Source organism: Sceloporus undulatus, chromosome 4 (genome assembly GCF_019175285.1).
Source record: "Sceloporus undulatus isolate JIND9_A2432 ecotype Alabama chromosome 4, SceUnd_v1.1, whole genome shotgun sequence".
Classification (NCBI taxonomy): Eukaryota; Metazoa; Chordata; class Lepidosauria; order Squamata; family Phrynosomatidae; genus Sceloporus; species Sceloporus undulatus.
In genome coordinates, this window is record NC_056525.1 from 250,009,306 (window position 1) to 250,021,341 (window position 12,036).

The 12,036-nt window shown below is 46.2% G+C and overlaps 1 protein-coding gene across 1 annotated transcript in view; it reads left to right on the forward strand.

Moving 5' to 3' along the window:
- MROH1 (maestro heat like repeat family member 1) overlaps nucleotides 1-12,036 on the forward strand; it is an 87,622-nt gene continuing 75,586 nt past the window's right edge. Inside the window, exon 1 of the mRNA XM_042464492.1 lies at nucleotides 1-389. Coding sequence (XP_042320426.1) covers nucleotides 368-389 — 22 coding nt within the window. The 5' untranslated portion in view covers nucleotides 1-367. The remainder of the gene's footprint in view (nucleotides 390-12,036) is intronic.

Consider the following 12,036-nt stretch of genomic DNA (forward strand, 5'->3'; position numbering starts at 1 on the left):
AAGCGAGCGTCTCTGGAACCCAGCTCTTCCTGTGTATTTTTCTCAGATGTTTCCCTCGCAAGGATGACTGAGATGGAGATGACCGCTGCTGCTCATCGCCTGGTCTTGGCTGGGGACTTGGAGACATAGAGCAAGGACTGGTGCAGGTTGCACCTGAGCGACAGTTACCTGGGAGCCGGCTCCTGGAGATCTTTTGCAGCCCTGACCCTGCCTTGAGCCTCGGAGTGTGAACTCTGGTCCTTTGCTTCTGTAACTGAGGAGCAACCCTCAGCTGCTGTTTTCATAGAGAGAAGCCTAGCGGGAGTCCTGTGCCAAAATAGGGCTGCTGGACTCGGACCCTTTGGCCGGAGACCCAAAGACACCGAAGATGTCAGAGTCACGGGTGAAGAGTGAGTACAGAGATTGTAGGAAGGTGGTGGTGGTGGGTCCGTTTTACGAGGTTCCTGGCTTCTTAGGGTCACTTCTGGGGCTTCAAAGATGGTATCCTTTCTGGGAGCATCCCTCAACCTTTTCCTACTCAGTATTCAAAGGGACCTTGTAGTACCTTTGAGCCTAACTGAAAGAGAGAAGCTGGTAGCATGAGCATTTGTAGTCATGAGTGTTCTTCTTCATATTCATGGAGTGAAGGGAAGGCGGTGGCATGAGCTTGAGCCAACTTCCTTAGATGCATGGAGTGCAAGGAAGCTGGTAGGCACCTGGCTGCTTCTCTATGGGAAACAAATATGTGTGCATATGTATATGTGTGTGTTTGTGTGTGTAGATAAATAGATAGATGGGGAGACTGGGATGTACAGAAAGGATTTACACTGGTGCCTTGTTCACCCATTTTCTGAACACACTTTTCCTGGAATTTGTCCTTTAATTCTCACATTGCTTCTACATAAATCTGCTTATGACTCTCTTTAGTACAGTCTCATCCTCCTAAATGAAGGGATTTGTAGTTTACAAGGTCTTTAGCCTTCTCTGCCAAAGGAAGCCTTACAAAACTACCAATCCCAGGATTCTGTAGGGATGAAGCCATAGCCATGTTTAATTACTTTCATAGAATGTACACCATAGACAGATTTATTTTATCTATTTTGATTGTATGTACAGCGCTGTGTAAATTTACAGCACTATCTAAATAAAGCTTAATAATAATAATAATAATAGCAGCATGAGTTTACATAGAGAGAATCAAAGAGTTGGAGGAGACCCCAAGAATGGCCATCCAGTCCAACCCCTTTATTCTGCCATGCAGGAACTCTCAACCAAAGCATCCCTGACAGATGGCCATCCAGCCTCAGTTTAAAGACCTCCAAAGAAGGAGACTCCACCACAATCTCTGAGGTAATGCGTTCCACTGTTGAACAGCCCTTACTGTCAGGAAGGTCCTCCTAATGTTGAGCTGGAATCTCTTTTCCTGGAGCTTGCATCCATTGTTCCAGGTCCTGTTCTCTTGAGAGCAGAAAACAAGCTTGCTAGACCCTTCAGATATTTAAATATGGCTTTCCTATCACCTCTTAACTGTCTCTTCTCCAGGCTAAACATCCCCAGTTCCCTCAGTCATTCCTCATAGAGCTTCATGGTTTCCAGACCCTTCACCATTTTAGTTGCCCTCCATTGGACCCATGGCTCCAGTTTCTCAACATCCTTTTTAAATTGTAGTGTCCAGAACTGGACACAGTATTGTAAGTGAGGCCTGACTAAGACAGAATAGAGTGGCACTATGACTTGATCTAGACACTATACATCTATGTGAGATGTGAGTCTTCTTCCTCAGATGCATGGAGTAGTTCCGTCCCTGGACCCTCCACCAAATGCATCTGAGGAGGCAGACTCAGTCTATGAAAGCTCATGCTACCAACTTCTTTCTCTCAGTTAGTCTCAAAGATCCCTTTGCAGACTTCTCCCAAACTGTGAGTAGGAAGACAGATCATTCTCTGGCCAAATATTTGTTTGGTGAAGTAGGCTCCTTGCTTTGCAAAGTGCAAAAACTCATTGCAACTCTGTGTGTGTGTGTGTGTGTGTGTGTGTGTGTGGCCATAGCATTCATTGGGATCAGTGTAAATGCAATCCTGTTCACAGCTACCTGGGTCTTGGAGGGTCAGTAGTACAGTGGGCCCTTGGTATCTGCTGGGGTTTGATTCCAGAACCCCCTATGGATACCAAAATCCATAGATGCTGAAGTCCCATTAAATACAATGCCACAGTAGAGGGTGTCCCTTGTATAAAATGACAAAATTGAGGCATGCTCTTTGTAATTTATATATTTTTAAATTGATTCTTGAATCCATGGATATAAAATCTGTGGATATGGAGGGTTGACTGTAATACAGTCTTAATATGCAGGTTGAGCTTATAAAAGACACAGAGCTTGACCAAAGACCTGCCATCTATAATGTAACTTTTCCTTCTTAATTCAGAGTGCAATCTCTCCTGCCCAGAAGAGTTACAATTTAAACCGCTAGCTGGAAAAAGGAACTTCATCAAAGAAAAGACATTTTCCAGCTTCTGGTTTATTATGTTTCAAAACAGTGAAACATTAATGAAGGCGGAAACCGCCATTATCATCGCCACTTTCACTGGCCAGAACAAAAGGAACCTGTTGGCAATTCAGCAAATCATAAAATGGCAGAACTGGAAGGGATGACTGAAGGGTCATCTAATCCAACCCATTGTCAGTGCTGGAAACCCACAACTCAAATGTTGTAGGCAGGTGCCCCTCCAGCCTCTTGTTTAAACGAAGGAGAGTTCACCACTTTCCTAAGGTGTCCTTTTCACTGTCCATCTGGAAGCTCCTCTAATGCTTAGCTGTAGTCTCCTATCTTGGTCATTTGAGTCCATTGGTTGGGGTCCTGGTCTCTCGCACAGCAGAAAACAAGCACACATCATAGAATCATAGCGATGGAAGAGACCACAACCCCATTCTGCCATGCAGCAACTTTCAAAGACAGGTGGCCCTCCAGCCTCCGTTTAAAGACCTCCAAAGGAGAAGACTCCACCAAAGTCTCCATTGAGGGAGAGTGTTCCACTGTTGAACAGCTCTTACTGTCAGCAAATTATTCTTAATATTTGGGTGGAATTTCTTTTTGTGTAGCTTAAATCCATTGTTCTATGTCCTATTCGCTGTAACAGCAGAAAATAAGCTTGCTCCATCCTCAGTACAACAGTTCATCAAATACTTCAGCAGGGCTACCATATCACCTCTTAACAGTCTCTTCTCCAGGCTAAATATATCCTATGTCTCTCTTCATAGAGCTTCATGGTTTCCAGGCCCTTTGCCATTTGGATTAGCTGGCATCTCTTTCCTGTAGCTTCCATCCATTGCTGCATTGTGTCCTGTTCTCTAGAGAGCAGAAAACAAGCTTGCTCCATCTTCAATATGACATTCCTTCAAATGTTTAAACAGGGCTATCATATAACCCTTTACCTTCCCTTCTCCAGGCTAAACATCCCCAACTCCTCATAAGGTTTCATGGTTTCCAGACCCTTCACCATTTTAGTCTTCCTCCTTTGGACACATGGCTCCAGTTTATCAATGTCCTTTTTGAATTGTTTTGCCCAGAACTGGACCCAGGATTATTCCAGGTGGGGCCTGACCAGAGCAGAATAGAGGTGCGCTCTTACTTACCTTGATCTAGACACTAGACCTCTATTGATGCAGCCTAGAATCGCATTGGCCTTTTTAGCTGCCACATCACAAAGTTGACTCATGTCCAACCTGTGGTCTATTTGAACTCCTAGATCCCTTTCACATGTATAAGTCTCCTTAAGCCAGGTGTCCCCCATAATCCTATATCTATGCATTTCATTTTCCCAACCTAATGGCAGCACATTACATTTCTCCTTGTTGAAATTAATTTTGTTAGCTTTGCCCCAGCTTTCCAATCTATTCAGGTTTTCTGATCTCTTTCTTTGATAAAATGACTAGTTTGTTGGATGAAGGGAATGCTGTGGATATAGTACATCTTGATTTCAGTAAGGCCTTTGACAAAGTTTCCCATGACATTCTTGCAAACAAGCTTGTAAAATGTGGGCTAGACAAGGTAACTGTTACAAGGATTTGTAATTGGTTGACCGGCTGAACCCAAAGGATGGTCAGCCATGTCTCCTTTTCATCCTGGAGAGAAGTGACCAGTGGAGTCCCACAGGGCTCTGTCCTGGGCCCAGGGCTATTCAACATCTTTATCAATGACTTGGAGGACAATATTGGGGGCATACTTATCAAATTTGCAGATGACACCAAATTAGGAGGAATAGCTAATACTCCAGAGGACAGGATCAACATTCAAAATGATCTGAATAGACTAGAAAGCTGGGCCAAAGCTAACAAAATGAAATTCAACACAGAGAAGTGTAAGGTACTGTACTTAGGGCAGAAACATGAATGCATAGATATAGGATTATGGGAGACACATGGCTGAATGAAACAACATGTGAAAGGGATCTGAGAGTCCAAGTAGACCACAAGTTGAACATGAGTCAACAGTGTGATGCGGCAGCTAAAAAGGCCAATGCAATTTTAGGCTGCATCAATAAAAGTATAGTGTCTAGATCAAGAGAAGTAATAGTGCCACTGTATTCTGCTTTGGTCAGGCCCCACCTAGAATATTGTGTCCAGTTCTGGGGAAAACAATTCAAAAAGGACATTGAGAAACTGGAGCCATGTGTCCAAAGGAGGGCGACAAAAATGGTGAAAGGTCTGGAAACCATGCCCTATGAGGAACGACTCAGGGAGCTGGGGATGTTTAGCCTGGAGAAAAGAGGGTTAAGGGGTGATATGATCGCCCTGTTTAAATATTTGAAGGGATGTCATATTGAGGAGGGAGCAGACTTGTTTTCTAATAATAATAATAATAATAATAATAATATTTATTTGTATACCGCCCTCTGGCAAACCAATCCGGGTGGTTAACAACAGGAAAATATAAAATATGACAATTAAAAACACTTTAACCCTCCCCCCCTTAAGACAGTATTAAACAGTCTAACATATTAAAACACAATATCAATTCATAAAAACAACAGTTAAAAACTAAAACTAAAAACCCTGATATCTCTCTGTTGATCCTCAACCATCTCTAAGATGGGGCCACGGGAGGAATGAGGGAATCAGGGAACCTGGGCCGGGATGGTTAATCTGGAAAGGCCTGCCGGAAGAGATCCGTCTTGACCGCTTTTTTAAAGCTGTCTAATGATGTTATCTGACGGATCTCATCCGGCAGGTAGTTCCAGAGTTTGGGGGCGACAGCAGAGAACGCCCTCTGGGATGTCACCGCAAGCCTAGATTTTAAAGGCTGCAGTAAGTTCCTCCCAGAGGACCGGAGAGCGCGGGGAGGATTGTACGGGAGGAGGCAGTCCCTGAGATAGCTTGGACCTAAGCCATTTAGGGCTTTAAAGGTGATAACCAACACCTTGTACTGGGCCCGGAAGCTGATAGGCAGCCAGTGGAGGGACCTCAAAACCGGAGTAATGTGGTCCCGCCTAGATGTTCCTGAGACAAGCCTGGCTGCCATGTTTTGAACCAGCTGTAATTTCCGAGTCAAGCACAGGGGTAGCCCCATGTAGAGTGCATTACAGAAGTCAAGGCGTGAGGTTACCAGCGCGTGCACAACCGTCTCGAGATCCCTTACTTCCAGAAAAGGGCGCAGCTGGCGTATCAGCCGAAGCTGATAACAGGCACTCCTGACCGTCGCATTTACCTGATTTGTCATCAGGAGCGACGGGTCAAGGAGCACCCCCAGACTGCGAACACAGTCGCTGGAGGAGAGTGTGACCCCATCCAGGACTGGAGGTTGCAACCCAATTCTTGGTTTCGGGGCCACTACCATGAGCACCTCCGTCTTGTCTGGATTCAGTTTCAATCTGTTTTTCCTCATCCAGCCCATTACTGCCTGAAGACATTCATTGAGAGAAGAGATGCCATCGGAATTCGAGGCTGACGAACGAGATACGGAGAAATAGATTTGGGTGTCATCAGCATACTGATAACACCCAGCACCATAACTCCGTATTATCTCACCCAGCAGCTTCATATAGATGTTAAATAACATTGGGGACAAAATAACCCCCTGAGGAACCCCACAAGTGAGGTACCTCTTACTGGAGCTACAGTCCCCGAGTAGCACCCTCTGAGACCTGCCCGAGAGGAAGGACCGGAACCACTGCAAAGCAGTGCCCCCGATACCTAACCCCCTTAGGCGGTCCAAGAGGATGCCGTGATCTATAGTATCAAAAGCCGCTGAGAGGTCTAAGAGCACCAACAGGGTCACACTCCCCCTGTCAATGCTCAGACGCAGATCGTTGGTCAAGGCAACCATGGCAGTCTCAACCCCAAAGCCTGTCCTAAAGCCAGTTTGAAATGGGTCTAGATAATCGGTTTCATCCAAGACAGCTTGGAGCTGAAGGGCAACCGCCCTCTCGATCACCTTGCTCAAAAATGGCAGCAATGACACTGGCCTATAATTCCTCATATCCAGGGGGTCCAGGGAAGGTTTTTTCAGGAGCGGCCTAACCGCCGCTTCCTTTAAACAAGATGGAACATGTCCTTCCCTGAAGGATGCACCGATGATATCCGTGAGGAATCTCATCAATGCATCCCCCCCCTGGACGGCCAGCCATGATGGGCAATGGTCGAGAGGGCAAGTTGTCTTCCTCACCTTACCAAGCAGCTTGTCCACGTCATCAGTACTCACAGACTGGAACTGATCCAGTATGACTACATCGGCAGAGTCACTGGACACCTCGCCTGTCGACTCTGTTTCAACGGTGGCATCTAAGTCGGCTCTTATCTGAGAGATTTTGTCTGCAAAGAAGTTGTTAAACGCGTCACAGCAGGCCGTCGTCGGGTTAAGTAAGGGATTTGGCACAGGGGGCACCTGCGTCATTTCCCTCACCACCTTAAACAGCTCTGCTGGACGGGACTCTGCAGACGCAATACGTGCAGAGGAGAAGGCTCTCTTCGCTGCATGTATTGCCTCCCGATAGGAACGAAGAAAGTTCCTATGGCAAGTTCTGTCGGATAAGAGTCGAGTCTTCCGCCACCTGCGCTCTAGCCGTCGTCCAAACCGCTTCATCTTCCTCAGCTCTGGTGTGAACCAGGGCCTCCGATTTGGGGCGGGATGGCAAGGGCGCTTGGGAGCGATCGTGTCGATAGCCCTGGTAAGATCGGTGTTCCAGGTATTGACCAGAGCATCGACAGGATCACCGGCATTCCCAACCATTAAACCCTCTAAGGCTGTCTGGAATCCAATGGGCTCCATCAGCCTTCGAGGGCGGACCATTCTAATGGGTCCGCCACCCCCGGTGGGGCAGATATTGGCTCTAAGTTTCGTCTTGACCAGGAAATGATCCGTCCATGACAATGCAGAGGTACTTACCACCTCCGCCCACGGATATTCCTGTTCTGTACTGAAGACTGCATCGAGTGTATGACCTGCACAATGTGTGGGCCCTTTGACCAATTGGGATAGGCCCATGTTTGTCATGGTCTCCATGAACTCCTGAGCCGCACCTGTTAAACTGGTCTCGAGCGGGATGTTGAAGTCCCCCAAAACTAAAAGTCTGGGGGTCTCCAACAACAGCTCAGAGCCAGTGTGTCAGTCGTGTCCAGGGAGTCTGCTAGCACACGGGGTGGCCGGTTAGACTAGCAAAATCCCCAAACTTCCCTGGTCTTCAGGCTAAGGTACATACACTCGAAATGGACTGTGTTCCGGACAGGTATCCTGGCCAAGGTCAGATGGTTCTTATAGACTAGAGCCACTCCGCCGCCCCCCCCCCACTTCCCCTCACTGTCACTGAGGAGTACCCGCGTGGGGGGCCTGCGCCATATGGAACAAACTGGAGCAGTTTTCTGCTGCTCCCGAGAAACAGGACCCGGAACAATAGATGCACAGTGAAAGGCGATTCCAGCTCAACATTAGGAAGAACTTCCTGAGAGTAAGGGCTGTTTGACAGTGGAACACACTCCTTCCTTGGGGTGTAGTGGAGTCTCTTTCCTTGGAGGTCTTTAAGCAGAGGCTAGATGGCCATCTATTGGGAACGCTTTGATTGGATTTCCTGCATGGCAGAATGGGGTTGGACTGGATTAGGGCCCGTGCGGTCTCTTCCAACTCTACGATTCTATGATTCTTGTGATGCCAGCCTTTAATAGATTGGAAGATGTTTTTCTCTTCTCAGCCTCTCTGTCTTGTCTGAGTTAAATGTACGCAGCTCCCTCCCCTATTTCAGCCACTTCTGGGCTAAAAAAAGAGCCCCAGGAGCTGTGCTCCGCTGCATTTCCCTTTTGTGGCAATGAGCAGGTGGTGAAAGGGGCCATTCCTGGGCTGAGCTTATCTGCTGAATGTCTTGGCTGGTTGGGCAGAGGAGTGTCAGGCTCAGGACGGCAGCACAAGCTGCAGCACTGTTTACACTAATCCAAGCCACCTAGACTCAGGACATCTCATTTGTGTTTCTCAGCTTGTTATTGCTGTTGTTGTTGACTGCCCTTGAGTAGGCCTCTACTCATGCTGGCCCCCTGGATAAGAGCTCTCCAAACCCCCTTGTCGTCTTAGTTGTCTTCTGATTTCTTGACTGCCGTCTCCGTTCTGATCAATGTTTGACCTACGATACGGGAACTCTTTACCATTTCGATCTCCTCATTGTCAGGTTGGATGTGCGTAGTTCTTTCGTGGTCATTATTTTTGTTTTCTTTATGCTCAGCCTTAAGCCTCCCTTTGCACTTTCATCTTTGGCCTTCTTAAGTAATTGTTCCAAGTCTGTGATGTTTTCTGCTAGTAATACAGTGTCATTTCTTAGCATGTCTGTACAAAAGCTGTGTCTTAGGTAGACGTAGCTGCCAGCTAGATGGAGAAATAAACCTACGGTATTTAAAAAGGCTGAGTCTGGGCGAAGGGGAAAGTAAAATACAGACTGCGTCTCCCTGATCCAGAATTCTGAAATCCTAAATACTCCAAAAGCCTAAACTTTTTCTATGGGTGGCTGAAATAGTAACATCTTGTGATGATTTGGTGTATACATACTTTGTTCTTTGCACAAAATTGTTAAAAATACGGTGTGTAAGATTACCTTCAGGTTATGTGTTTAAGGTGTATATGAAACATAAATGAATTTCATGGTTAGTCTTGAGCCCTTCTCCAAGAGAGTACATTATGTATATGCAAATACTGTATTCCAAAATGCAAAAAACTGAAATTCCCAAGCATTTTTGGATGAAGTAGGCTCAACCTGGACACACCGGCTGGTCAGTCCTTGCCGGCTTTAATTGTGTGTGTGTGTTTGTGTGTGACCTGAAAGTTCTCCCGGGAGAACATGGAGAGGAAGGAGAGGTTCCTCTGTGGCTTTGACCGGAGGTTGGCTTGCCCTCTGTATCCTCTTCTGACCATAGCTTTCCTTTGCTTGTTGCATCCATTTGTCCTTTTCCAAAATTGAATGGGGAATCCTTCCCTTGCTCTGCATCGTACACAAAAGGCCACTTCCACACCAGAAAGGCAGGTGAGCTAGGCTGGCCTTCAGGTGTGTATGTGACTCAGTGGACTTTTAGGAAAAGCAACGCCAGGCGCCTGTCTTTGTCTTCTTGTTTTACTGCTCTAATAATCAGAGATCATCATCATCATCATCATCATTACAGTGGGTCCCTGGGATGATTGACAGGCTGGTGCTGTCTTCATATCCTAAATTGTTGATGTTGTTTCTGCCAGGTTTCACACCTGTTTCCTCTCAGTCTGAAATGCAGGATTAACATTAATTGATAAAAGCTGGATGGCCGTCTCTTCCAACTCTAGGATTCCATGATTTTAGGTGGCCTTGCCAGGTTTTTTAAATAGCAGTAAGGGACAGTTGAAGTCCATGACATGCACGATTGACCATCAGAAACTTCTACCCCAGTCCCAAATGAAAGTTATTAATCCCAGTTAACCAAGCCATTCATTTGTCTGCGAAATTAACATATAATCCACATTCATAAATTACATAGCATCATAGAATCATAGAGTTGGAAGAGACCCCAAAGGCCATCCAGTCCAGGCCTATCCTGCCATGCAGGAACTCTCCCTCAAAGCATCCCCATTGACAGATGGCCATCCAGCCTCTGCTTAAAGACCTCCAACGAAGGAGACTTCACCACACTCTGAGGAAGGAGTGTGTTCCACTGTCAAACAACCCTTACTCTCAGGAAGCTCCTCCTAATGTTGAGGTGGAATCTCTTTTCCTGTAGCTTGCATCCATTGTTCCGGGTCCTGTTCTCTGGAGCAGCAGAAAACAAGCTTGTTCCCTCCCAAAGTGACATCCCTTCAAATACTTAAACAGGGCTATCATATCACCTCTTAACCTTCTCGTCTCCAGGCTAAACATCCCCAGCTCCCTAAGAAGATGTTCCTCATAGGGCATGGTTTCCAGGCCCTTCACCATTTTAGCCTCCCTCCTTTGGACACATGGCTCTCAACGTCCTTTTTGAATTGTGGTGCCCATAACTGGACACAATATTCCAGGTGGGGCCTGACCAAAGCAGAATAGAGTGGTCCTATTACTTCCCTTGATCTAGAGACTATCCTTCTATTGATGCAACCTGAAATCGCATTGGCCTTTTTAGCTGCCGCATCACACTGTTGACTCATGGTGTACACATTTCTGCAGTCCAAAAAATGGCCATATTTTTGACATTTCATTCAGTCTATATAAAAATGAATTGCTTTCCGTCATGCAAATTGGAGGCCTCCTTTTATTGTAAGGGATTCCTGGCAACTCCACTCACTTGCAAAACTGATTTCTTGTGTCATCCCAAACAGCGGATACTCATCCTCAGCATCCTGGGTTGCATTTGAATATGAACTCCTCATAGAGCAGAGGGTAAAGAGCTTTCCCCCCTTTTCCTTTGCTGTTGGTTGAGTTTATGAGCCTCTTTGACCTTTAGCAATGGAAAGGATTTGCAGCCATTTCTTCTCATCTTCTGCCAAGGAGGGCAATGAAGTTCTCTGCCGGAGAGTGGCTGGGTCTCTCTCTTGTATGATGGAGGAATGCCAGGCTGAATTGCAACACATCTGGGGATGGATGGAGAGGCTGTTTTCTTCCTTGACCTGCATTTTGTAAATCCTGTGCCCAGCTCATTGCAGGGCTGCCAAGGCCAGGTGGGGTTAACTGGTTGGTCTCAGTGGCTGGTTTGCCTTTGCAGCTCCTAGCATGGCTTCTCCAGCACCAGCATTGGCTCAGTCCTTTCCCATTTGTCTGCCCCCAACCACCCCACCGTCCTCCCCTCTTTTCCACCCCAAGGAGCAAGAATGCTGCTCCGACTGGCCATTCGTCATGCTTCTCATCCACTGGTTAATATTTAAAACTGGTCTTGTTGGATTTTTAAAGCATGCTCACAAAGAAAGGAAACGGAAAGAAAAGAAAGGAAGAAAGTAGGAGAACATGAGAAGACGAGAAGTAGATGGGATGCAAACACAGGCTGGGCATATGGCATGAAACTTGCTGGGTGACTTTGGGCAAGTCACACCATCTCAGCCTCAAGGTAATTCAATGGCAAACCCCTTCTGAATGAATGTTATCAAGAAAACCCCATTAAAGAGTTGCCTTCAGGGCTCCATAAGTTGGAAATGACTTGAAGGCACACAACAGACACACACATGCATTAATATTAGCAGATCTTATCTCCAAAAAAGCAAACTTTCTTGAAGTTAATGTCTATAAAATACATGCTCCAAAGCAATTAGGCTTTCTGACCATTCAGCGATATGCGTCTTTATGTTTCCGACCTTGCAATATATGGATCCTTTTGCAACAACAAAAGCACAGAAGGTCCAAAGCCTTTGACCTTCATTAAATAGTGCATGACTAGAATATAATTTAAAAGGACCTTTGCATCTGCAAATGCCAAAGATTTTTCTAATACAGAATGAAAAATGTCGTAACACATCCATTTCACTTCATCTGCTGATTTGGAAGTTCCTTCCTGCCCCTGCTGTGTATAAAAAGACTTGGTGGTTTGAAGCATTGCAGATGGAGATTGCAAAGAGGACTCTGAAGGCAAGGTCTCCTCCTGAGATCATGTGCGCTGGT